The sequence below is a fragment of the Delphinapterus leucas genome, chromosome 9, assembly GCF_059928025.1.
Source record: "Delphinapterus leucas isolate spDelLeu-1000000601 "Yukka" chromosome 9, BTC_Dleu_Yukka2, whole genome shotgun sequence".
NCBI classification, from domain to species: domain Eukaryota; kingdom Metazoa; phylum Chordata; class Mammalia; order Artiodactyla; family Monodontidae; genus Delphinapterus; species Delphinapterus leucas.
This window is the reverse complement of record NC_143137.1, coordinates 11,663,280-11,690,014: the sequence shown is the minus strand read 5'-3', so window position 1 is coordinate 11,690,014 and position 26,735 is coordinate 11,663,280. Positions and strand designations below refer to the sequence as shown.

Genomic DNA, 26,735 nt, shown 5'->3' with positions numbered 1-26,735 from the left:
AAAACTTTTTCACACGAAAACTTGTATGCAAATAATCCTGGCAGCGTTGTTCATAATGGTAAACAGCTGCGAATAATCCAAATGCCCATCAACTGGTGAATGGATAAAGAGAATGCGGTCCATCCATGAGTGGGGTGATTCAAACCCTGAGAAGACATCTAGTAATCATATGACCTCAGAGAGTTCCGCTGTGGACTTCCCTGGTGGCGCAGTGGTTAAGAATCCACCTGCCAATGCAGGGGACACGGGAAGATCCCACATGCTGCGGAGCAACTAAGCCCGTGCGCCACAACTACTGAAGTCCACGCGCCAAGAGCCCGTGCTCCACAAGAGAAGCCGCCGCAATGAGAAGCCCGCGCACCGCAACAAAGAGTAGCCCCCGCTCGCCGCAACTAGAGAAAGCCCGCGCCAGCAACAAAGACCCAACGCAGCCAAAAATAAATTAATTAAATAAATTAATTTTTTTAAAAAAAGAAAGTTCCGCTGTGCCAATTTTCAGTCAATACCCACTCCTACTCCCAGCCTCAGGAGAAACCAATGATCTGCTTTCTGTCTTCTCTGAAAACTTCATATAAATGAAATCATGATATGGAGTCCTTTGCGTCTGTTTTCTTTCACTTAGCATATATTTTGTCACAACCGGGGTTGGAGCATGCTACTGCCACCTAGTGGGTAGAGGCCAGGGATGCAGCTAAACATCCTACAATGCACAGGACAGCTCCCACAGCAAGAATTACCCAGTCCAAAATGTCAGTAGTGCTGAGGTTGAGAAATCCTGCTCGAGTGGAATGAAAGTGTGAATCGATGAACCAATGAATCGTTTTTTACACTTGAATTTAAGGACTTTCCTCTCAAATTCTAAGAAAAATCTCTAAAAATATTTCAACACCCCTTCCCTTTCCACGATTTGACATTTGTTGCTCTAATAATAATATTTTTAATGAAGTCCCCAGGATGGGCAAAATGTCAGAATTATTATATCAGGAGCGCTGTGATGCTCTGCACAGATCACCTTTCAGACATGACCCCCATCTCGTGGGGTGTTGCCAGCTGACAGCCTGTAGGTGGGAAGTCGCCTCAGCCAAGGTCAAGCCCTCTTCCCAGGGCAGCTTACATCCTATGCCAGGTTTATTGCGGGAGGGGGGCGGCAGGTAACAGGCCAGCAAGTCACCCAACTCGGGGTAACTCTGAAGAGCCAACTCAGCTTCAGAATTCCTTGGGGGTTGGCTGAGGCCTTTGTTAAGACAGCATCACAGCCCAGCATCTCTCTCCTCCCCTTCTTGTCCCTTCCTTTCCACAGGTGTCAATCATAAAATCAATCCCTAATGGAGCTCCTTCTCTCTAATCTCCAGGAATCAACCTCCCAGTCGTGACAACTGGAAACAATGGCTCTGGCTTCTAAAATTTATTTTGGAATATAAGTATTTTTAATGTATAAAAGTCTAATCTAACAGTGACAGAAAGATTCATGCAAACCAACCTCTAGTGACAGAAAGCAGGTCACTGGTTGTTTGGGGTGTGGTTGTTGCCAAGGGACACAGGAAACGCGGGGGGTGATGCGTATGTTCACATCTTGATCGTGGTGATGCTTTCACAGGTGTATGCATATGTCGAAACTTAGCAAAGTGTACACGTGAAATATGTGCTGTTTATCGTATGTCAGTTATACCTCAATAAAGCTGTTTTAGAAGGGGGAAGAAAAAGAAATTATCAAAGCCTGAAAGGGAGTCTTAGAAATTAAGAAAATTATGTATAATCCCTAATACAGCTATTTTCATTTTTTCCATTGTTTTTTGGTTTTGTCCCTATGTCCAATATGTGTGTATTTTACAAGGGTATAATGACAGCATAAATTAGCTGTTCTCAGCTGCGATGTTGTCACACTGGTATGTCCTGATGAGCTACAAGATGTTCCAACTAAATTTGTTATTAATCGTATTTAAAATACCTGGTTTGGGGCTTCCCTGGTGGCGCAGTGGTTGAGAGTCCGCCTGCCGATGCAGGGGACACGGGTTCGTGCCCCCTGCCGATGCAGGGGACACGGGTTCGTGCCTCCTGCCGATGCAGGGGACACGGGTTCGTGCCCCGGTCCGGGAAGATCCCACATGCCGCGGAGCGGCTGGACCCAGGAGCCATGGCCGCTGAGCCTGCGCGTCCGGAGCCTGTGCTCCGCAACGGGAGAGGCCACAACAACGAGAGGCCCGTGTACCACAGGAAAAAAAAAACCTGGTTTGCCAAGGTTTACCTCTTTTAATATAGCACAGCATATTCCAAGATTAGAACCATAATAATGTCAACTTGAGTCTCTTGCATTTTGGGATGGTTTCTTATGTGTGGAAGCTAGCACACAGAATTCCACATCACCCTTGGCATCTCCTTAGGAAAATGTCAGGCGCTGAGAACCAGTGATGTAAATACTCAGTTGTATCTTGGAAAATATTATATCTTAAAACTGTGTCACAGGTGTTGCCACATGGCGTTCATAACTGACATTTTCCTTAAATCAAAGTAAAATATACAAAAGCTAATAAATCATATAAGTAAATCTCCTTGAAATCCCCTCCCCCCCTTTCTGCCAGTACAAATTCCTAAAGGCACCTTCCTTCCTTCCTTTTTTAATTTTTCTTCCTTCTTTCCTCTCTTTGTCCTTCTTTCCTGTCTTCCTTTAGTGGGTAGATAATATACTCACATGGGTCAAAAATCAAAAAGTAGTAAACATGATATACAACAAAAAGTCTCCTTCCTGCCCTGCCCCCAGTCACCTGGCTTCTCTCCTCAAATGCAACTGCTTTTATCAGTTTTTTAGCTCTCCATCTATCAGTATCAATGAGCATATATGGGTATGTGCATATCCACACACTTAGAGAGTATTTAAACCCTGCAAAAAAGATAGCAAGTTATTTGCACTGTTTTACACCTTGTCTTTCACTTTTCAATATACAGGCTATCATCCAATATTAACACATAAAGAGCTTCCAAATTCTTTTTAAAGTTGAAAGTATTATAAATATTGGTGTATTGAATTAGACCCACATGGATGAAGCTTTAGGTAGTTTTCCAATCTTTTGTTACAACAAACAACGCTGGAATAACCTCACAGCACATCATGTAGGTAAACATGTTTATAGTATAAATTCTTAAAAAGGGAATTGCTAGGTCAAAGGGTGTGTGCATTTTTAAAACAGAGAGATATTGCTAAACTGCCCTGCTTAGAGGTTGTACTGATTTACACTCCCACCACTTACATAAGACAATGACTTTCCATGGATTCCTGCCAACTACCTGAGTCATAACCCTTTTTGATCTCTGCCAACTTGATAGATGAAAACATATCATAATGTAATTTTAGCTCACAGTTTTCGTAAGTGTATACAAGCAGGTTTGTGTTTTACAGCAATCTATTTGTCCATTTCTGTGAATGTTCTGTTCATATCATTTGCCTGCTTTTCCACTGGGCTTCTGTTCTTTTACTTTACTGATGTTTTAGCTCTTTCTACACTAGGATAACTACCTTTCTGACTGTGAAATGAACCCAGATATTTTTCCCAGTTATTTTTTGACTTGCTGGATTTTGCCAAACAGATTTAAAAAAAAAAATTTATGTAATTGAATATATAAATCTTTTCTTCTAAGGCTTCTGCATTTGGTACTAGTTAGCAAAGCTGTTTCTACTCCCAGAATTTTTTTAAAGGTTTTTTCCCTTAAGTTCCTCAGGTACTTTATTGGTTTCTTTCTCTAACATTAAATATTTGATCCATCTAGAGACGTTCCTTGTGTAAGGTGTGAGGTATGGGCCCGGTTACATTTTGTTTAAAATTACCAGTTGTCCCCTACCATTTAATAATCCATCTTTTACTGGTTTTAAAAAGCAACTTATTCAAAGCATTTCTGGTTTCAAATAGGTAACTCGAAATTACATGATTAAAGTGTTCTGAATGCATGCTATTTCACTGACTTTTGTGCGAAAGCTGGGATTTAGTTTCCATACGCTACCCTTTCTCTCCCTCCTCCAAAGCTTGTTAAGTACATCATGTTTAGTTCCTCTGTTACTAAGTACTATTAGTTACTTTAGCTACCTTAAACCATTGACTCACACCACTATTTCTAGTTCCAACTAATCAGTACCAAGACACTCCTTTCAGCAAAGTGCAGATCATTCTGCACAGAAGTGCACATAGTTTTTGTTGTTGTTCACACTCCATATTACCCACGACAGGGCCCAATCTAATTCATAACAGTCATAATGATAATGGTGCATGAGGCAGGATATAGAGACTCAGATCAATGTTTACCATTCTATACTCTTAAAATAAATATCCACGAGTCCACAGTGATATAAATAAATCACCAAATGAATGAACGAGTGAATGGGACAACTCTCCTTTCAGAAGAATTCTAATTAATAAATGTAGAAGAAATGAGGGAAATAGAAAATCTCGATTAGAACACCACAGTAGTCATTGCTGCAGTCAAGTTCTACTGATAAATGATAAAACTGGTAGGTGAAACTTTAAGGAGGAACAAGACTTATGCAAGCCTCAAAGTATCTCCCCCAAAAAATGTCTTAATTACTGTGATGGTTTTAACATATGTCCACAGATTCTTTGATGTTCTTCCCTCCAGAAGGTGGGTTTAATCTACCCAACCGCTAACCCCACCCCCCCAGAGTGGGCTGCACTTAGTGACTTCCTTCCAAAGAATAGAACATGGAAAGGAGGGAAATACTGATCAACAGTGACCAAGTGATCAAAGTTAACATCACTGATAATAAATCATGTTTATGTTGGAATCCCCCTGACTCGAGTGCAGAAGAGCACTTCACCTCTGTGGTATACTTCCCCCAAATCCATAACCCCAGCCTTGGCATGAGAAAACACCAAACCCAAATTGAGGGACACTCTACAAAATACTTGCCCAATACTTTTCAAAAGTGTCAAGATCACGAAACACAAGAAAAAGTCAAAACACTTTCATAGATAAGAGGACTGGTGGCGCAGTGGTTAAGAATCCACCTGCCAGCGCAGGGACATGGGTTAGATCACTGGTCCGGGAAGATCCTGCATGCCGAGGAGCAACTAAGCCCATGCGCCACAGCTACTGAGCCTGCGTGCCGCAAGTACTGAAGCCCGTGAGCCACAACTACTGAAGCCCACGCCCCTAAGCGCCCATGCTCCTCAACAAGAGAAGCCACCGCAATGAGAAGCCCACACACCGCAAGGAAGAGTAGCCCCCGCTTGCTGCAACTAGACAAAGCCCGTGTGCAGCAACGAAGACCCAAAGCAGCCATAAATAAATAAATAAATAAAAACTTGAGGAAAAGAAAAAAAAAAGAGGAGACTAAAGAGACATGACATCTAAATGCTGTGGGGTACCCTGAACTGGTTCCTGGAGCAGAAAAAATCATTAGTGGAAAGACGGGTGCAGTATGAAGCCTGTAATCTAGTTAATTTTTAAGTGTTAATTTCTCAGTTTTGATGTTACACCATGGTTATGTAAAATGTTCACATTAGGGGAAGCTGGTTGAAGGATATGCAGAAACTCTTTGTACTACCTTTACAACTCTTCTGTAAGTCTAAAATTATTTCCAAATATAAAGGTATTTTCAAAATAAAATCTTATTACCGGACTAAATTAGCTCTTGGATACTTTTAAATTAATATCAGTATTACTGGAGGAAAACAAAGTATAATTTTTTTAGTTTCAGTGATCATCAAGAAATTAGTTTAATGTGAAAGTGAGTGAAGATAACCTCATTTCTCATTCCATTTCCTTTGTTTTACTCTATGTAAAGGTTTCCACTGTGTCCTTGTATTCTGAAGGCCTAGGATTGTTTTTCCAACGCACACAAATGAGAAGTGGAATGTTTATTATGTTTTAAAATTCATAAAATTAGTAATATTAAAAATAATTTTAATAAAATTAAATGGAACTTAGAAAGTTCTGTTTCTTTGCATTAAATGTAATCCCAGTATAAGACAACATGACATACTTACCGGTAAAAGTAGGGAAGACCATTCCCATTATCCCTCCAATTATCGTTGCAATAAGGTCTCCTTTCCTTCACTCACTCACAATATGTATTGGTTACCAAATATATTCCAGACATCGTCCTAAACTCTTGAGAAATTAAAAACAAAACAAACAAACAAAAGTATCATTGGGGCACTTCTTACTCTGCCCCAGTCCCAGAAAGTTCTTGTAACTGCCAACTAACACTAATAACTAACGTGAATAGGAACTCTTTCACTCCTCACAAGTCTATAGGTAGGGTTATCATTATATATCCCGTATTTTTATGCCTATTTTTACGAGGGACGAGGATACTGTGGTTCAGAGAGGTCAACAGGCTTGCCAGAGGTGCACAGCTAAGCAAGAGGCAAGCGCATCTCAAACCACGCCCCTTTGCCCCACACTCCACCCCAGGGCAGGGCGGTGACCACGAGGTGAGCGGGTCACCACAGCGGCGCGCTCCCCAGGGGACGCCCCTCACCCTCGCCCTCCACGGCCGCCCTCGGGTAGCCCCCCACACTCCGACCAACCACCTGACTCTGTCCCGGGGGCGGGTTTCCCCTGCGAGGCTGCGCGGCCGGGGCGGGGCGGGGCGGGGCGGGGCGGTCCTCCGGGGAGGCCGGGCGCCGGGGCGGGGCCGCCGGGCGCCGGGGCGGGGCCACCGCGCGCCGGAGGAAGGAAGTACCCGCCGGCGCGCTTCCGGGGTCGCGGTTGCTTCGCATGCGACCAGCCGCACCATGGGACCGCTGCCGCGGACTCTCGAACTCTTCTACGATGTGCTGTCCCCCTATTCCTGGCTGGCCTTCGAGGTGACGCCGGGGGAGCCGCTTCGGCCGGGGCTTGGAGGACGAGGGCAGAGGGAAGGGCGAGCGAAGGGCGTAGGGACCGCAATCTCGTGAAAGTCCTGGCGCTGCCCGACGCGGTTTAGGACAAGCAGATAGAGAGCCAGGCTGAAGGTCATTTGTTGGTAAACCGGATACGATCGCTGGCTCCAGGTCGAACCCTTATAGCCTAAGGCAGGGGCTTCCCCCAGTGGTTAAGAAGATGATCAACTTCAGAGAATCAGGATATAAGCCCTCTTCGTAGCCCTCCGATTTCCGTTTGGTGGGGGTGTGTGTGGAGTGAAGAACAGATTAAAAACTGTCCACAGGAGCAAAGGTCCTGGGGTCGATTTCTAGCAGTGGAGAGGGTTTTGCCCTTTCAAACCAAACAATTCAGGACGTCCTCATAACCCCTTGTCTGCGCCTATAGCTTCTGGCTGATGACTGCCGTGAAGCACCCTTCCCCTCCCTCAGCCATTTTCACTCTCTATCTTCGACCCCCGCCCTGCAGGTCCTGTGCCGGTATAAGAACATCTGGAACGTCAGCCTGCAGCTGCGCCCGACCTTAATTGCAGGGATCATGAAAGACAGCGGTATGAAGGCAGCAGCGTTTTCGGCATGGATTTGAGGGAAGACTGATTGCAAAGGCCCAGGGGAGTGGCCCTCCACTGGGTCTTCATATTGGCGGCGGCAGCTAGTAACATGCCCTCTACCTGAAGCCCCGGTAGGGGTCCCCCAGTCCTGGGACCCTTAGGTCGTCCCTCACCAGTGAGCCCAACTTTCTGCTTGCAGGAAACCAGCCGCCAGCTTTGCTTCCCCGCAAAGCCCTATACGTGAAAAATGACGTTAGGCTCCTGGGACAGTATCTCCAGGTTCCCATCCACTTACCCAAGGATTTCTTCTTTGTGATCTTTGAAAAAGGTGAAGAGAATGGGATGTAGATGGGGCCTCAAGTAGAGAGGAGTGGATTTGGAGATTGCAGGGCCAGAAAGGAGGGGTTCGGGTGATTCCATGAAGTGAAACAAGCCTTGGGAAAACTCAGGATCAGAGTTAAGGGAGCAGAAGGTTTGAGGATGTCAGGGGAGGGAGAGCAGGACAAACGGGTTATCAGAAACGTGGGTGGGAGCCTGAGGGCGTTGGAGCACTGGGGGGTGTCAGAAGCAGGAAAGAGCTGGTCTTCCATGGGGAAACAAGCTAGAGGAGCCCTACCTCTGAGTGCCTCTGTCCCACAGGAAGTTTGACAGCCATGCGCTTCCTCACCATCGTGAAACTGGAGCACCCGGAGTTGCTGGAGAAAGTGTCCAGGGAACTGTGGATGCGCGTCTGGTCACGGGTGAGGGCGGGGCTCTGGGAACCCACTTGCAGGGAGACCCTGGATGATTCGATGACCCTGCCCTAGGCTCAGTCCAGGTCCTGCCTTCCCCATCGTTCACTGACCTAGTGTCCTCCATCACGCCCCTCACCTTGTACTGAGTGTCCTCTTTTTTCCAGGACGAAGACATCACGGAGCCCCAGAGCATCCTGGCCGTGAGTGTCCCCACTCCTCCCGTGGGGAGTCTGAGGACAGTTGACATCCGGGGGCAAAGAGGACATCGTTTTGTTATTGGGTAGAAGAGGTCATAGTTAGGGGAGAAAGGATCTTTGATAGGCGAAATTACTAAAGGGTTGGAAGTAAGAGGACTCGCGAAAGACTATCCCATGGTTGAAAGAGGAAGTGCAACATTCTACATGGGTAGCACGTATTTGATGCAAGAATTCAGTGGGAGAGAGGTGTTAAATGTTGGCACCTGCAGATGTGAAGTACTGGCAAGTCTTGGCCCCAAAGACTCCAACACAGACCTCACCATCACATCCAGGAGACTTTAAAAACAGGCTTTAAAAAGACAAAAAGAGGGCTTCCCTGGTGGCGCAGTGGTTGAGAGTCTGCCTGCCAATGCAGGGGACACAGGTTTGTGCCCCGGTCCGGGAAGATCCCACGTGCCGTGGAGCGGCTGGGCCCGTGAGCCATGGCTGCTAGGCCTGCATGTCCGGAGCCTGTGCTCCACAACGGGAGAGGCCACGGGAGTGAGAGGCCCACGTACCGCAAAAAAAAAAAAAAAAAAGACAAAAAGAGATAACTGACTCAAGCCAAAATTACGCAGAAGCCTGAGTGAGAAAAATGGAAATAGCTCAAAACGTTAAAATGTGTGCCAGCCATAGATAGGGCTATAAAAAGTAAGTGTTTCTGCAGGATTGAATCAGAAAATTCAACACCATATTTTTTTTCCCTTAAGTTTACAAAGGTAGTTGAGGCATATTCAAATGTAATAGATAAAACGACAAGTCACAAGTTAAACATACAAAGCATGCCAATATATCCTTCATGTTTTTATTCTTGCAAAGTCTATACATAGGCTTGCTTTTTCACTTAATATTTAACAGTCCTTTTCCATGCCATTTAAAACTCTTGGAGAGTATAATTGTTAGTTTCCACATAGCATTCCATTCAGTGGATTTGTTTAGTTAACCACTGCCCTATTATTGAACCCTTGGTCAGAACACAATTCCCTCATGTGGTCAAAGCAACGTCATGGATGACTTTGCATTTCCCAGTCCAGGTCGTGGAGGTCAGGTCCCAGTGGTTGTCAACCCTGGCTGTATATTAAAATCACCTGCACGCCACCGCCCAGAAATTCCGATGTACTTGTACTCAGGGTTGACATGCAAACTGGGATTTTCAAAAGCTCCCCCAGGAGATTCTCATATGTGCAGCTAAAGTGAAGAGCCACCGATCCCAGCAAACTCCAAACTGAAGCCTTCAACGTTCTCTTGAAGCCAGACACTCATAGCTGTAGCCGTGTGCCTTGTCCAGAGTCCGCAGGAAATTCTATAGGAATTAGAGCCCGGCCCTTGATTCAGGAGTTCTAAGAAGTAGGAAGGCACGAGCCCCAGACTTACTGTCAGGGGACTCAGGTTCTAGCATTGGCTCTGCTACTAACAAGCTCTTCAACACTGACCAAGATATGTACCGTTTCTGGACTTGCTCATCTGTTGACAAAGTGGTTGGGAAGCTGGTCTCTAAGATGCCCTCTGGCATTAAATTTCTGCAACTATGCCTCTGCCACCCACTCTTTCCACCCATCTCATGATTTTCAAGGGAAAAACAGCCCCTGTTGGCAAGGATAGACCTCCACTCATGGCTGGGTAAAGGCATTGGCAGGATAACGTGGGGACACAAAATTTAAAAAAACGGTTTTTTCCTGAGATTCCCCTCCCCCACTAATGCAGACACAGTTGTGTTCCCTACCCCATCCCTTCAGGCTGCAGAGAAGGCTGGCATGTCCACGGGACAAGCCCGGGAACTTCTGGAAAGGGTCTCAACACCACAGGTGAAGAACCAGCTCAAGGAGACCACTGATGCAGCCTGCAAATACGGGGTGAGCAACTCTGTGTGTCCCCAGCCTCAGTGCTGAGACAGGGTCCCCATGCTCCTGTCCAAAAGCTGCTCACCAACCGTGAGCCCTCCTGGCTCTCCCAGGCCACCCTCACCCTCTCCCTCCCTTTCCCTGGACCCCAGGAAAGGAAGGGAGGGAGCTAGATGATGAGAGAGGAGACACGAAACTCTCCCTAGAGACCCGGAGCCTCTTATCGGACGCCTCTGGCTGCTTTGTGTCTGTGACCTCAGACCAGTATTGACGTGCAGCCTTCAACGGCAGCCCAATAACCACCTGCTCCATCACCCTCCTTCCTGCATGCCGACTGCTTTCTCCAGGCCTTTGGGCTGCCTGTCACTGTGGCCCACCTGGATGATGAAACCTACATGCTGTTTGGCTCTGACCGGATGGAGTTGCTGGCACACCTTCTGGGTAAGTTACAGGTTCATGCTGAGCTGCCCTTGACCCCACCCCTGCGTGATATCAGTTGCCCAGAAGGATGGATTCAGAGCAAAAAAAAGAATGTCCTAGGCCCTTCCAGTAATGGAGCCTCATACAGACACAGGTGTGCCTGAGGTAGAATGGGGAGGGGGCCACCTTCTCCCACAGGAGAGAAGGAAGCCTCTGTACCTTGAAGCCAGGCGGAGCTCGTCCTAGAGAACCCCCAGGGGCTTGTGCGGCCAGCCTCTGGCATGATTTTCTCCATCCAGGAGAGAAGTGGATGGGCCCTGTGCCTCCAGCTGCGACTGCCAGACTTTAGGGAAGCCCAGAAGCAGCAGAATTACTGGTATAAAAAAGCAGACTATCTCCTTACCCCTCCGCCACTGTGGGGCCCTGGGACATGCCGGCGAGGGGCTCTGCAGTACACCATCTACCATTAGTCTCACGGCTGCCGTTACTTCTGTGCCTCACGAGTGCCTTTCGAGAGCCCCAAACTCTGCTTCCCACAAAATAAACCTAATGCCATCAGGCATCATATTTCTGGGTCTGTGTCTTCCCTGGTGTTTGTGTGTTCTTGTTCCTGCGATCACACCTGGCCATTCTAGGTGTTTGAGAAGAGCAGCTCACTGTGTGCTCCCAGCCCCCTGCCCACCTTGGGGCAGCTTATGTGGAGGGAGCAGGAAACAGTCCCTCTTTCTCTTCTACAGAAGCTTCCTGAGTCTGTCAGAGACAGAAAACTAAGCCGGATGGATTTTGCCCCTAACCAGTTGGGCACTGTCTTCTGACCAGCCGTGGTGCCTGAGACAGGGCTGGGGCCAGAATCCCCTGGGGAATGAAGGCTGGAGGGAGCCAGAGCATGACTGAGCTTGCATCCAGATATGTAAACGGGGTCCAGCTACTCTAACCAGGACAAGGCCAGGCAAGGAGACTGGCCGGAGCTGCCATGGCCTGAAGACGTTGCTCGTCCCCTTATGGTTCCTTCCCCTCACCCACAAAGCGGATCCCAAGGAAAACTCAGGCCTTTCTCCCGGCCTATTATGACCCCTGTTCCCTCCCACACAAACCAATAGCTTTCCCACTCCCCCAGTTATTAATCCAAAGTCCCTGCTCTTTCTGTGCCCACTGTACGATCATCAGAATGCCTTGTGTTTCGATAGGGTCTGGACTTCTTTGTCATCCCAGACTAATGTGGTATAATCTCTTATTGTAGAGGCAGATTTCCCAGTCCTGGCCACGCTTTCTTTAAAGGCTCTAGCATCCTATTTTTCTTTTTCTTTTTTTTAAGAGTAGTACTCTTTTTTTTTTTTTTTACAGTTATTCATTCATTCATTCATTTATTTATTTATTGGCTGCGTTGGGTCTTCACTGCTGCATGCGGGCTTTCTCTAGTTGCGGCGTACAGGGGCTGCTCTTCGTTGCGGTGCGCATGCTTCTCTTGTTGAGCACGGGCTCTAGGTGCGTGGGCTTCAGTAGTTGTGGCATGTGGGCTCAGTAGTTGTGGCTCATGGGCTTTAGAGCACAGGCTCAGCAATTGTGGCGCACGGGCTCAGCTGCTCCATGGCATGTGGGATCTTCCTGGACCAGGGCTCAAACCCGTGTTCCCTGCATTGGCAGGCGGATTCTTAACCACTGCGCCACCAGGGAAGTCCTAGCATCCTATTTTTCTAATCCAATAGAAGAATTTAATCTTCACTGAAGGAATGAGACAATTTCTAGACTAATCCCTAGCACGTGTGATCTAGATTTTAATGTCTGAACTTATGCCAAATAGAATAAAAAATGATTATATTAGGGTTCTCCCAAAAAGAATCAATAGGATGTTTATAAATATATAGAAAGATTTATTGTGAGGTATTGGCTCACATGACTACGGAAGCTGAGGAGTCCCATCATTTGCCATCTGCAAGCTGGAGGCCCAGGAAAGCTGGGGTCAGTTCCAGTCCAAGTTCAAAGGCCTGAGAACCAGGAGAGCCAATGTCCGAGGGAAGGAGAAGATGGCTGTCTCCATTCAAACAGAGCAAATTCTCCCTTCTGCCTTTTTGTGCTATTCGGGCCCTCAATGGATTGGATGATGAAAATCCGCATTGGTGAGAACCACCTCTTCTATGGATTCAAATGCTAATCTCTTCTGGAAACACCCTCGCAGGCACACCCAGAAATTATGTTTTATCAGCTCTTTGGGCATCGGTTAGCACAGTCAACTTGACACATAAAACTAACCATCACAGCGAGAAAAGGAAAAGCCTCCAAATGCAGCTATATTTTATTTCAATTAAGGAACACTCTTTTCTATAATTTAAACCGTTTCATACTTAGTTGCTTCCTCTCCTCTCCTGATCAACAGTTGTAATATAAAATTTGCAATTATGTCAATGCTCAGAATTCAATACTGAACCACTTCCTTGTGTTGTAATTCAAATTCCAAGCTTACCAAATAATGTTATGCTTCTAAAACACAACTTTTTTAGGTAAAATTCTTTAAAATTATATATATGTATATATATATATATATTTTTTTTTGACTGCGTGTGTCTTTGTTGCAGTGCGCCAGCTTCACGGGTTTCTCTCTAATTGTGGTGTGCAGGCTTCTCTCTAGCTATGGCGTGCGGCCCCCAGGGCGCCGTGGGCTCTGTAGTTTGCAGCACGTGGGCTCTCTCGCTGAGGCATGTGAGCTCAGTAGTTGTGGCGCGTGGTCTTAGTTTTCCCACGGCAGGTAGGGTCTTAGTTCCCTGACCAGGGATCAAACCCACGTCCCCTGAATTGGAAGGTGGATTCTTTACCACTGGACCACCAGGGAAGTCCCAAAAGTGATATTTTTTTACAGAACCAAAACACAAGTGGTAATTAAAGACAACAAAGTATTGCATGCATGTGGTAAAACAAAAACAAAAAACAGAGCAAGGTGTGAAATGAAAAGTGAAGAGTTCTCCCTTTCCCACTCTTCACTTTTTTGTGTATGCTTTGAGAAATGCCCCTTTTTTTTAAACACAAATGTCAGGCATAATACAGATTCCATATACCCTTCATCCAGTTTCCCCAATGGTGACATCTTGCGTGTCTGGTACAATAACACAACCAGAAAATTGGCATTGATACAATCCATCAACCTCATTCAGATTTCATCAGTTTGATATGCACACATTTGTGTGTCTGTGTTTAATTCCGTATAATTTTATCACCTGTAGACTCATGTCACCGCAACCACAGTCTAGACACAGAATGCTTCCAGCTTAGGGATCCCTCATACTGCCCTTTTTGTAGCAATAGCCACCTCCCTCCCTCCCTCCCCACTTCCCTAACCCTTGGCAACCGTGATCTGTTCACATAGTTGTCATTTTACGAGGGCTGTATGAACGGAATCAGATTGGCTTGTTTTCACTCAGCATAACCCCCTGAGGTCCACCCAAGGTACTATATGTCTCTGTAGTTTGTAGCTTTTCTCTTTTTGTTGCTGAGTCCTGTTCCTTGGTATGGGTGTGCCAGTTTGTTTAACCTGTTGAAGGACATTTAAGTTGTTTCCACTTTGGGGCTGAAAATTTTCAAATTCCAACGTGTGTGTGTGTGTGTGTGTAGGCTTCCCCACACCAGCAAGCAATTTTCGGATGCCAGCAGGGTTTTCGAGAATTCAACTCAATTCCGACACTATCTACCCGGAGATAGCATTACATTCCACGTGTAAGACCACCCTCCACTTCCAGGTGCAAGTCCAGGTCGTCACCTGCGCTTCTGACAGACTGGTTATAAACCAGAGGTTCCCATGACCCCCTTCTCGGGTTTAATTAATTTGCTAGAACGGCTCACAGAACTCAATAAAACCCATTTACTCACTAGATTACTGATTTATTATAAAAGTATATTAAAGGATATGATTCAAAACCCAGATGAAGAGATACATAGGGCGAGGTCCTGAACAAAGGAGCTTCTGTCCTCATGGAGATGAAGAGATACATAGGGTGAGGTCCTGAACAAAGGAGCTTTTGTCCTCATGGAGCTTGGGGACCAGCATGGTGGCACATGGAAGCATCCTGGTTTCCCATTGTGGAAGCTCTCCGAAAATGGGGTTTTTATGGAGACTTCATTACATAGTCATGATTGACTAAATCTCTGGCCAATGGCAATTGATTTAACCTCAAGCTCCTCTCTCCTCCCCAGAAATCAGGGAGGGGAACTGAAAATTCCAACCCTCTAATCACTTGGTTGGTTCTCCTGGCAACCAGGCCCCTGATCTTTAGGTGCTTCTAAAAGTCACTTCATTCACAAAAGACACACTTATCACTGTCAACGCTTAGGAAATTACAAGGCTTTTGGAAGCTGTGAGCCAGGAACTGTGGACTAAAACCACATATATATGAGAAATATATTTTGGTCATCTGAATATCCAAATATGTGTATATAAATATATATATATATATCTTATCAATCACAATATCACAGGGGCTATCCCAGGTAAAGCTGCTATGAACATGCATGTACAGGTTGGTGTGTGCACATAAATTTTCATTTCTCTGGGGTAAATGCCCAGGAGTACAATTGCTGAGTCATGTGGTAAGCGAATGTTTCGTGTTGTAAAGAAACTGCTCTACTTTTCCGGAGTAGCCATACCATTTTCCCTTCACACCAGCAATTCATGAGTGATCCAATTTTTCCACATCTTCACCAGCATTTGGTGTTATTACAATTTCTTATTTTACCTTTTCTGATTGGTGTGTAGTGGTATCTCATTGTGATTTTAATTTACATTTCCCTAATAATGTTGAACATCTTTTTGCCTATGGGGTTGAGTGGGAAGGGGAATGATGGAACTTTCTGGGTGATAGTAATGTTTCCTATCTTGATTGGAGTTTGGGTTACACCAATGTAAATTTTATCAAAACTCATGGAATGGTCCAGTTAAAATCTGTGCAATTCACTGCATGCAAATTTTACTTTAAAAAAAAAGTTAACTGTAAACTAATATTTAATTCTTGTTACTTTTATGCATGCTGAAGTAGCTAGGTGGAAGTGTGCTGATGTCTGCAGCCTACTTTGAAATGTATCAAAAAATAAGATATATTGATGGATAACGTGATGGATAGATATATAATAAAGTATAATCAAATTAGAAGCCCCTCTAATCCTTTTTAACTGTTGAAATGTATATTATGAGTATAGATTATTTTTTTAACTAAAATAATTATCTTTAGTAATCTATATCTTTAAGGTTTATGTTTAAAAAAATTTGTTAATATGGGCTTCCCTGGTGGCCCAGTGGTTGAGAGTCCGCCTGCCGATGCAGGGGACCCGGGTTCGTGCCCCGGTCCGGGAGGATCCCGTGTGCCGCGGAGCAGCTGGGCCCGTGAGCCATGGCCGCTGGGCCTGTGCGTCCAGAGCCTGTGCTCCGCAACGGGAGAGGCCACAACAGTGAGAGGCCCGTATACAGAAAAAAAAAAAAAAAAAAAAAAATTTGTTAATATCCACACATTGATACTTTCACACATTGATACTATCTCAGATACTGTGTTTAATCATTAACTCTTGGGCTTCCCTGGCGGCGCAGTGGTTGAGAGTCCGCCTGCCGATGCAGGGGACACGGGTTCGTACCCCGGGCCAGGAAGATCCCACATGCCGCGGAGCGGCTGGGCCCGTGAGCCATGGCCGCTGAGCCTGCGCGTCCGGAGCCTGTGCTCCACAACGGGAGAGGCCACAACAGTGAGAGGCCCCCGTACCGCAAAACTAAACTAAACTAAATTAAATCATTAACTCTTTCATACAGCGTGTCAGGCTGTCATCTTTCTATTCACCTCAGAAAATCCTGGAGACCAAGATCAAAAGTGTTACATTTCCTGCATAGATAGCTTTAGAGATTAGCAGAGGACGATGTACAATGTAAGTTACAAACAAGTGCTCCACAGTGAAATCCAGTCCCTGTGACAGGATGGTGGCCCTGTTGGTGGGTCCCTGGTGTGGCCATTACACTCAGACTTTGGCTGTAGCTCCTGGGTCATAGCCGGGCTGCAGAAGCGGGGTGGGAAAGGGGTGATAAGCTTGGGCTTATTTTCACCAATTTACAAATTAGAAACTGAAGCCCAGAAAGGTTAAGTACTTACCCAAGGTCACACAGTTAAGTGGTAGAGCTGAGATTTGAAACCTGGTTTGGCCATCTCCAAAAAATATGTGATTAACCACAATACAGCCCTATTTTCTCATGTATGGGGACACAGTTATGTGGGACACTGTTGCCACTAACTGTAGAATTTTCTAATAAAAAAAATGCTTTTTGTTACTTGGCAAAAACCACACTCAGTTTCTTAAATTTCAGGGTTGCTTTTTGTGGCATAGTGCTGAACACCTGACAGCACTGAACACCATTGTTCACTCAGTTCATTCCCAGTGAGCTTTGTACAACGTTACAACTAGCTGGTGAGGGTAATATTTAACCTTACATACTTGAGGATTCTTTGAAAGCATTTCCGTCCCCAAAATATCAATGTTTCTGATTTACTTCCTGTTATATCATTTAACCACCTTCCCTACACATTTGGAGGAGCTGTAAGGCAACTAACACAGAAGAAAAAACCCTCAACAGAGTTAAAAGATCAAGATTCTGAGTTTGATTCTAACTAAACAAATCATGGGCTTTCTCTGAGCTGGTTTCCTCCTCTGTAACACGAAAATGATAATCAGATTTACCCCACGATTGTTATTAAGGAGCAAATGAGATTGTGGATGTGGACCGAATTGTTTCTACCACCAACACTGTGTTAGAAGAAGTCACGTGCACATGAGGCTTCTAAGAGCTATTCAGTTAAAATGTTACTTTTTATAATCAGTCTTAATTAGCTCATAAAAGATGAGCATCCTGACAGAGCCTACAATCTTAATTTCCTAATCTTGCTTTATAGGCCAATAACCTTATTTTATCTTCTGATATTCTCTTTTGCTATCTGAAAATCGGTCTTTTCTTAAAATGACAAACAATGGGGGAAATGGCATCTAACCACTCCTCCAGGGAAGACCAGGGTAATGATCTTAGAATGTCATAGGTGTTGTGTTAAATTAGGCAGCCAAAAAAAAAAGTGTTAAGAGTTGGATGACATAGTGGTTAAGAGCCAGTGCTCTGGACTGGGACTGTGGGTTCAAATCTTGACCCACCCTCGATTAGCTATGTATTTTTCTCAAGTCTCTGACCTCACCTACAAAATGATATAATAACTACCCCTTATTACATTATATTTTAAGTTACCTAATTTGTGTAAAGCATTTAGCACAATGAGCAGTACGTACAAAACACTCCACACATGTTGGCTGTAAGTATAAAACAGATCCAGATTCAGAAACACAAAACCACAGAAATCTGGAGACACAGAAGCACACAGCGGTAGACACCCGTGACCCTTCCCAGGAAGTCTGTGGATTACCTGCACTTCTCCCTTTTCCCCTGACCACCCACTTCCCTGCACCATTATCCTCCAAAATGAGGCAGCATGGTAGACCAGCCAAGAGGAGAGTTCCAACCTCTAGCCAGGTGCTTTGTGGGAAGCTGGCAAGTAGAAAGCGGAAAGACAATTGAATTAAGTGGTGAATTCATATTCTGCTAAGGATACTAAGTTGATAAAGAAAAAAGGAAAGTAAAAACTTTGGGAAGGAGTTTGGCCACATGCATTCAGGGCAATAAAAACTTTCACCATGCTTATCTCAATAATGACATTCTTTAGAATTCAGCTGGAGGAAATAACCCCAAAAGAAGGAAAAACTACACCCAAGAAGATAGAATTTTATATATATATATATATATATATATTTTTTTTTTTTTGGCTGCGTTGGGTCTTCGTTGCTGCGCACGGGCTTTTCTCTAGTTGTGGCGAGTGGGGGTTACTCTTCCATTGTGGTGTGCAGGCTTCTCACTGTGGTGGCTCCTCTTATTGTGGAGCACCACAAGCTCTAGGCGCGTGGGCTCAGTAGTTGTGGCACACAGGCTTCAGTAGTTGTGGCTCATGGGCTTAGTTGCTCCACAGCACGTGGGATCTTCCCAGACCAGGGCTCGAACCCGTGTCCCCTGCATTGGTAGGTGGATTCTTAACCACTGTGCCACCAGGGAAGCCCAGAATTATATTTTTTGTTGTGGGTTTTTTTTTTCTTTTTTCAGAATTATATTTTTTAAACAGCTTTATAGAGGTACAGTTCACCCCTTTAAAGTGTAAAATTCAATGGGTTGTGGGGTTTTTTTGGTATATTCACAGAGTTGTACAAGCATCACTACTACCTAATTAGAAAACATTTTCATTAACCCAAAGCAATAAATCCATTCACAGTTACTTCCTATTCCTCCCTCTCTCCAGCCCTTAGCAACCACTAATCTACTTTTTTGTCTCTTAAAGCATTATTTTTGATGACCAAGAGGAAAAAAAAAGAAAAATTGAATAAAATAAACTCAATGTTATTGAATAACATAATATAAAGGTCTGTTAAATTATGGTATATCCATTCAATAAAATATTATCTTATTGGCTGTTAGAAATTACTACAATAAAAACTATATCAAAAGGCAATTCTGTTACAATGTTTTAAGTTTTTTTAAAGATAACAAAATGGTGAACATACTCTGATCTCAACTAGAGTATATTCTGGTTTGTGTGTGAACAGACTGGAAGAAATGTATAGAAATTTTAAGTGGCCACGTTAGGGTAATGAGATTGTGGACAATTTTTTCTTTAGCGTTTAAATATTTTGTAACATTTTCTATTTTTTAAAAAATGGAATTTTTAGAAAATCTATTTAAAATTATTGAAATAGAGAATATATTGTAGGGCACAGCCAGACAGCAGTCCAGCCCCTATGACTTGGATCCAGTTCTTACTTAACAAATCTCTCTAGCGCAGGCTCCTTCTAGCAACCAAAAGCCTTAAGCTACAAAGGTCCCACCTCACCCAGGCTGCATGACTTTTCACACTGTAGACTTTCAGGCCTTCACCCTTTGGCCCTCTTACCTCTCAGGCGACACTCCCCAGACCCCCCAGAGCTCACTCCTTAACTAAGCCTTCTTAGTTATCATTGCATACCAGTGACTCTTGGCCAATTTCCTTCTATTAATATATTCACCGTAGGTCCTTCTGATCCCAGCCATACTTTCTCCTTATGAGCTGAATAGTAAGAAAATTGGTGGAAACAAGATAGTCATCCCTCAGTATTGGTAGGGGATTGGTTCCAGGACCCCCAAATGCGATGAATGTGGAAAAGCCTTCATTCAAAGCTCGCATCTCATTGGATATCATAGAGTACACACTGGAGTGAAATCCTACAAATGCTCAAAATCTGGGGATGCTCAAATCCCTTATATAAAATGGTGTAGTATTTGCATAGAACTCAGCACATCCTCCTGTACACTTTAAAACCATCTCTGTGGGGCTCCCCTGGTGGCGCAATGGTTGAGTGTCTGCCTGCCAATGCAGGGGACACGGGTTCGAGCCCTGGTCTGGGAGGATCCCACATGCCGCGGAGCAACTAGGCCCGTGAGCCACAACTACTGAGCCTGCACGTCTGGAGCCTGTGCTCTGCAACAAGAGAGGCCGCGATAGTGAGAGGCCCGCGCACCGCGATGAAGAGTGGTCCCCACTTGCCACAACTAGAGAAAGCCCTTGCACAGAAACGAAGACCCAACACAGAAAAAATTAATTAATTAATTAATAAAAAAAAAAACCATCTGTATGTTACTTATAATACCCAACAATGTAAATGATTTGTAATAGCTGTAAATACAATGTAAATGTTATATAAACAGTTGCCAGCACTCAGCAAATTCAAGTTTCGCTTGTTGGAACTTTCTAGATTTTTTTTTATGAATATTTTCTATGTGAGGTGGGATGAATGTAAGTCAATGCGGAACCCACAGATTTAAAGGACCAGCTGTAACTGAAACCATGCCCCTCAGACTGGGACTCGAACCCATGCAGCTGGGACTCAAACCAGGCCAGAACCCACAGTCTTCCAACTGAGATCACACACCTGGTTTCGGGACTTAATGAAGCTCCGTTCTTGATGTCTCATCGCAGAAAGAATTCAGTGAGAGACAAACGGATAGATAAGAAGTGGATTTATTTAGAGAGAAACACACTCCATAGACTGTGGACCACCTCAGAAGGTGAGAAAGGCACCAGGGTATGGGGTTGTCAGTTTTTGTAGGGGTGGGTAATTTCCTAGGCTAATGAGTGGGAGGAGTATTCCAGCTATTTTGGGAAGGGGCGGGGATTTCCAGGAATTGGGCCACCGCCCACTTTTTGATCCTTACGGTGGGTCTCGGAACTGTCATGGCGCCTGTGGGTGGCGTCATTTAACTTGCTGATGTGTTACATTGAGTGTATTGTGAGGCTCAGGTCTAGTGGAAGTTTTGTCCGCCATCTTGGACCCATTTGGTTCTAATCAGTCTATGTCATGTCCTCGGGCTATGTCATGCTTTCAAAGGTTGTGCCCTGACCCCTTCCCTCCGGTTTCATAACAACCAGCTCTCCTCCTCTTACTGAGTCCAAGCTCCCTGTGCTCGCCACACGATGGGCAAACAAATCGGGGGGCAAGGTGTTGAGGCAAGGAACACGACTTTATTCGGAAAGCCGGTAGACCGAGAAGATGGCGGACTAGGGTCCCCCCAAAAAACATCTTATTGGGGTCTGGATGCCAGTTTCTTTTATAGAATCAGAGAGGGAAGTAAAGTAAAAAGGTAGAATAGAGAGAGAGAGGCGGGAGGAAGTAAAGTAAAAAGGACTATCTGTCTCGCAAAACATCGCTTGGAATGGCCAGCCTCGGGGAGGGGATGTGTTAATTTCTTCTCTCTTGCAGCCATTCACAGGTGGGTAGGGTTCCCAGAGGCAGGCCATTATGTATGACTATAATAACAAAAGCAATGAGAAAGGCTAAAGTCAAAGAAACAGATCCCACACTGAGTCAAAATTGGCTCTCTTCCCTGTTACACTCCCACCCTGCATTCCCACTTCCTAGAGAGACACGGCTCATTTAGACTATCATAGCCTTCCTGTTACGTCGATCACCTCCCTCTCCGTTGTCAGTCTGGGGCAGAGAATCGACACTGACACCCCACCACTACTTACACACACAACCCCAGGCACACTCACTCATCCATGTCATTTCTGTTCTCCTCCTCTCTCTTCCGCACCCCCCAGCTCCACACATCCCCCGCTGCAGTAGCCCTGGCTGTGCCCCAGGACTGCTACCCCTTCGGTTTGTCCACTAGTAACATTCGGAAGGCACAGAGTCCAGCCCCGTCTCAAGAACAAAGTACGCCTCCAGCACCTGCCTCACCCAGACTTACGACTAGATCCATAACTGAAAAGAGTGGGTTCCAGATCTCCGGTGTGTGGTGAGCCCAGGTGGAACGGGAGCCTTCCAATGAGAGCACTCAGCTGTGTTCAGTGAGCACCTACCACGTGTCAGGAACTGTGTTAGCTTCAAAGATTCAGGATGGTTGACACTAGTCACTCACCTTGAGAAGCTCACAACAGAAGTGTTGCCCAACACAGGTTCGCTTGTCTGCTCCACAGTGAGGCCCAAGAAGCCCAAACGTCAGCGTTTGGGGTAGAGAAAAGTTATTGCCAGGGCTGTGCAAGAAGAAAGAGCAGCACTTGCTCAAAAGACCTGAACTCCCCGATGGTTTGGGGGAAGAGTTTTCAAAGGCAAAATATGAGGTGAGGGCTGTGAGGTGTGCGACCTTCCTCTGATTGGTTGGTGGTAAGGTAACAGGGCGGTGCTCCAGGAATTCTGTGCACAGCCTGAAGTTACCATCCTCCACCTGGGAGGAGGCCTTAGCTCCCGTAGAAGAACTCAAGGGTGTGTTGTCACTATATCCCTTGAGGAGGAACCGGGACTTGGCTTTATCGCAGAACTATTGTTTCCTGACTGCTCCTCCACGGTGTCTACATTGCCTTCCTTCCGTAATTAGAAACTGTTTAAATCTGCCCTTTGAAACTCAGGGAAAGTCTCGGAGGCTAAAGGCTTTTTCCTACCAACAAGAAACAGGGGACCCAGAAAGGCTTTTGTACCCAGGAGGGCTCCTCAGGGTCCTGCTCAGTTTCAGAAGGAAGGTATGTAAACAGAACGTCACTATATAGCAGGAAAAGGTGTGGGCAGGGGAGGAAGGAACGCCGTGCAGACGCAGTGGAGACAGTCTCTGCAGCAGGCGTCACCTCGGAGGTGGCCTGTGAAGAATCAAGAGTTAACTGGGCCAAGAAGCATACACAACACGTCTTACAGGTCTGCAGAAAACAAGGAACTTACAGAAATGGTACTTTGGCAGCAGAAGTAGGACACATCAGTCCATGTCCACGGTAGTGCTCACAGTGTGCAAAGCACTGCGTGATCCGCAGAGATCAAATAAACCGTGGCCTCTGCTCCCAGGCACAAAACGTATTACCTAAATATAATGCAAACTGCTCGGAATACCAAGCGCATTGAGAAGAAGGGAGAAGAAATGTGAATTTCACTCTGGTCCGAAGTACAAACATCACTGGGGGTGAGTTTGGGTAGTACTCTCTTTAGGGCGCTGTAGGGGATGGGTGGAGTAAATACGAGGCAGAAAAATCAAGGTGGGGCAGTAATAGGAGTTCAGCCTTCAGCAGAAAAGGGGAGGAGGAATCTCGCGCAGGATTGGGGCAGAAAAGTGGGTGGAACCAGTGGGCGCCATCCCGCCTCCTCCCACGCCCCCGTACAACCTACCCACCTTGCAGTCTGGTGAGACAGGTGAGGGAGGAACTCCTAACGCTGGTAAGAGGGGCAGGAGGGTCGTGGCTTTGGGGCTGGCATGTAAGGAGGCGGTCTGGCCCCTTTGTAGAATCGGTGACTCCTTCCTCTGCAGAGCTCAGGGAACTCCTGACAGGCTGGCTGGGGGTAGTGGCTGTCTAGGTGCTCCTGCTGTGTTGCAGGGGAATGAAAAGGCTTCTCCCCACCAGCCTCCCAGCCCCTGTGCTAATAACTCCAGGCAGGAAACTTGAAATCTGAGTTTACCGAGTGAGGGCCGGTAGAGGGCGGGGGACCGTGACAGCCATGGGGCACGGAGAGGTCAAGAATCATCTGGGCCTCTGTCCATTGCCCTAGACCTCTATCGCCTTAGACCTCTGTCTGTAAGATTCTCAGGTAGTTGTGTCCTGTGGCTTTGTTGTGTCTATGTGCACTTTCTCCCTCCAACTGGAGCGTGGGGCTGACGGGAGCAAATGGGAAGACGGGGTCAAACAGGGTAAGCGGTGCCCTACAAGGTCAGACTGAGGGACTCAGACTGGGCAGGTGGGGGGTGGACGTTCGTTGCAAGCAATAATAAAGGGCGGGGCCCGCCTATCACCTGGATTCCAGAGATGCCATGAGTCCTGAGGCCCCAGGCAGGGCCTGCCTAGGACTGGATCCTGGAATGGGTAGAAATACAGAGACGGAAGGGAGGCCATAGGGAAGAAGTTAAAAGTAAGGAATGTAGGGCTCTGACATAGTAAACTCACATGAGGGCTGGGAGTCAGAACTTCCGGGCTGGTTCCTGGCTATTCCACACATACTGATACCCTGGGACAACAGTGTGATCCTAGAGAGAATCCCAGAGCTGAAGGGGACCCTGCAGATCACTTCTTTGGGCCATTTATTTGATTTGAGGTAGAAGAAACAAACCCAAACAAAGGTGTCTAATATGCTTACTTTGAAATCTAACCTAGCGGTGATGCCAATTGCTAGTTTAGACACAACAGCTGTGTGTCTTTTTGCAGGAGCCTGGGGAGGGGCCATGGTGCCAAGCCAATTGTGGGGGACTCTGGAGAAGCCGCTTCTCTTCCTGTGTTGCACCTCCTTCCTCCTGGGGCTGGCTTTGCTGGGGATACGGCCGGACATCGCCCCTGTTGCTTATTTCTTTCTCACCTTGGGTGGCTTCTTTTTGTTGGCCTGCCTCCTGGCCTGTGTTTTGGAATGGGGGTCTCGATCAGTGCAGACCGAGAGCCCAGGGGCCTCAAGCAATGCACGGTGAGTTAAGGGGTGGGCAGGATTGGAGGATTACATGTGGACCCATTCTCCCTATGTCCCTCTAGACTTTAGGCGGACAGCCTCTGCTTTCCCCCTGTCACTGGTATCAGGGTCAGGGGCTAGTGGAGGGGTCTTTTGCTGGTAGAAGATAGAAAAGGGAAAAAAGGCTTCTTTCAGGAAGCCACTAATGACCTTATTTCTCCCCCCCCCTTCAGGGACAATGAAGCCTTTGAGGTGCCAACCTACGAAGAGGCCACAGTGTTGGAATCACAGTGCCACCCCCCAGGGGTGGATCAACCACCCTCCTACACCAGTGTTGTAATCCCCCCAGAACTTGAGGTGAGACAGCCTAGCCATCCAGAGGAGCCCAGGAGAGCCAGACTGGACAGGCGAGTGGGCTCAGAGGGGTCTGTGATCTCAGGAAGCCCTGGAAGACCTCCAGTCAGCCTGCGGCTTCGGGGACCACGAGTTGCGTCCACTGTTCCTGATCTGCAGAGCTTGTGGGCGCCCCCCAAATTGGAACCTCTTACTCCACCCCCTGCCTACGATGTCAGCTTTGGTCACCTCGATGATGATGTTTTCTATGGAAACAACTGGACACCCCCCTAAAGGACTTTCCCAGGATATGTCGTCTTTCTGCACCAGACCCACTCATTCATTCGAACAATGCTTCCCAGTGCCTGTTATGTGTCAGGAACTGCGTCTCCACCTGGATGTCACAAATGATGACTTTAACCCAGAGGGGAGTGAGGCTATGGTGAGCCCTTCCCAGTTTTACAGTGGCACACCCCAGGGATGTAGGCGGCACAATTTGAGTCTTCAGGCAATATTCAGTGACCTACCCCATACCTGGTATTTCCAGAGTTAGACTGAGGGTGAGATGAGGAGATTCCAGAGAATCTAGTGAAGGAAGAAAAGAAACAATATCTGAGTGACAGCTCTGTTGTTTCTCTTCCAGGTGCTTTGCCTCTATTAGATCACAAAAATGAGGTATTATTGTCCTCATTTGAAAAACGAGGATCCTAAGGGTCAGAAAAAATTGATAATTTGCACAGGGGCACACTGCTAGTAAATAACACACAAATGTCTTGAATTCTGCTCTTCTGATCCCATAGCCCTTGTGTTTTCAATACAAGGCAACAGAAGCCAGTTCATGCACACATCTCTCAATTTCTGTCTTGGTCAATGGCTGGTGAGGGGTAGAAGACTTCGTGTAGACAGAATGGGGGACCAGCTGTTGTCTGCAGACAGGGAGTGCTGAGTGGGACCAGGAGTGTGCCCAGCCTCCTAGAGGAGCAGAGCTGATCAAAACTGTGATGGCCCCTGCTCCAGATGGGAAATTCCTGCCCCGGGGGGCTAGACAGCAGTCCCCAGTGCAGGGTCCCATCCTATCTAGAAGCAGTGGAGTAAACTGCCCCAGGGGTAGGGACATCTGATTCTGAGGATGGGTGGATATGATGGTCAGAATAGAGAAAACCCGAGGTCCTTGGCGAGGGGTGGTGGAGCATCTAAGGATCCCTCTTGCATCGTCTGTTATGAAGCACTGGAAACACCTGCACTGTCTGCAATAGCTTCAGCCTCACCCCTGCGCCTGCCCCCGCTGGGTTTTACCCGAGGACCCCCTGCCCTGCTTCCTCAGATCCAAACAGAACACCAGCTTCTCTAATCATGTGCTGTGCCTGTGATGCAGGTTTGAGCCAACCATCGCTAACCCACGCTCATTCTTTGCGCGGGTATCTGTCTAGCGCCTTCTAGTGCTGTCCTTGTCCTCCTTACCCTGGTCCCAACAGTTAACTTTAATAAAGTGAAAAGTCCGGCCACACCCATCTCCATACAGTTCTTGTGACAGGCGGGTGAGGAGAGGTGGGCGGTTCCGGGGAGGGAGCTGTGATTTCCGCGGGAACCGACGACCAATCGGATGGCCAAGTAGGGCGGGGCGGCTCCTCGCTTCCCCTTCCGCCGAGCGCGCTCGCTCATCCCATTGGACAGCGAGTCCGCCGCGTGGGTTTTGCGCCTGCGCGCGCTCCGGCGACGGCGCGGCCGGCCTCGCGTGGGGGCGGAGCTGGGATAGCAG

At 46.5% G+C, this 26,735-nt stretch overlaps 2 protein-coding genes across 6 annotated transcripts; both read left to right on the top strand.

Annotated features, from left to right (window-relative positions):
* Window positions 1–6,669: 6,669 nt before the first annotated feature.
* GSTK1 (glutathione S-transferase kappa 1) lies at window positions 6,670–11,228 on the top strand. 3 transcript variants are annotated; one of them, XM_022579079.3, is made up of 8 exons: window positions 6,673–6,818; window positions 7,342–7,423; window positions 7,623–7,751; window positions 8,063–8,163; window positions 8,322–8,357; window positions 10,130–10,246; window positions 10,582–10,675; window positions 10,954–11,228. In XM_022579079.3, exons 1-8 carry the CDS (start codon window positions 6,747–6,749, stop codon window positions 11,001–11,003), a joined length of 681 nt encoding a protein of 226 aa, XP_022434787.2. In that variant the 5' UTR covers window positions 6,673–6,746; the 3' UTR covers window positions 11,004–11,228. The 3 variants fall into 3 exon arrangements, with proteins under 3 accessions (XP_022434794.2, XP_089773415.1, XP_022434787.2); XM_022579086.3 differs by lacking the exons at window positions 10,582–10,675; window positions 10,954–11,228 and adding an exon at window positions 10,441–10,554 and having other exon boundaries at window positions 6,670–6,818; XM_089917289.1 differs by lacking the exons at window positions 10,582–10,675; window positions 10,954–11,228 and adding an exon at window positions 10,495–10,548 and having other exon boundaries at window positions 6,670–6,818.
* Window positions 11,229–22,165: 10,937 nt separating this feature from the next.
* On the top strand, window positions 22,166–26,502 carry TMEM139 (transmembrane protein 139). 3 transcript variants are annotated; one of them, XR_002646792.3, is made up of 2 exons: window positions 22,166–23,180; window positions 24,877–24,988. XR_002646792.3 is itself a non-coding variant. In XM_030759737.2 (2 exons), exons 1-2 carry the CDS (start codon window positions 24,336–24,338, stop codon window positions 25,268–25,270), a joined length of 720 nt encoding a protein of 239 aa, XP_030615597.2. In that variant the 5' UTR covers window positions 23,440–24,335; the 3' UTR covers window positions 25,271–26,502. The 3 variants fall into 3 exon arrangements, 1 of the variants encoding a protein (XP_030615597.2); XR_016394264.1 differs by lacking the exon at window positions 22,166–23,180 and adding an exon at window positions 23,222–23,431; XM_030759737.2 differs by lacking the exon at window positions 22,166–23,180 and adding an exon at window positions 23,440–24,661 and having other exon boundaries at window positions 24,877–26,502.
* The last annotated feature ends 233 nt before the right edge of the window (window positions 26,503–26,735 follow it).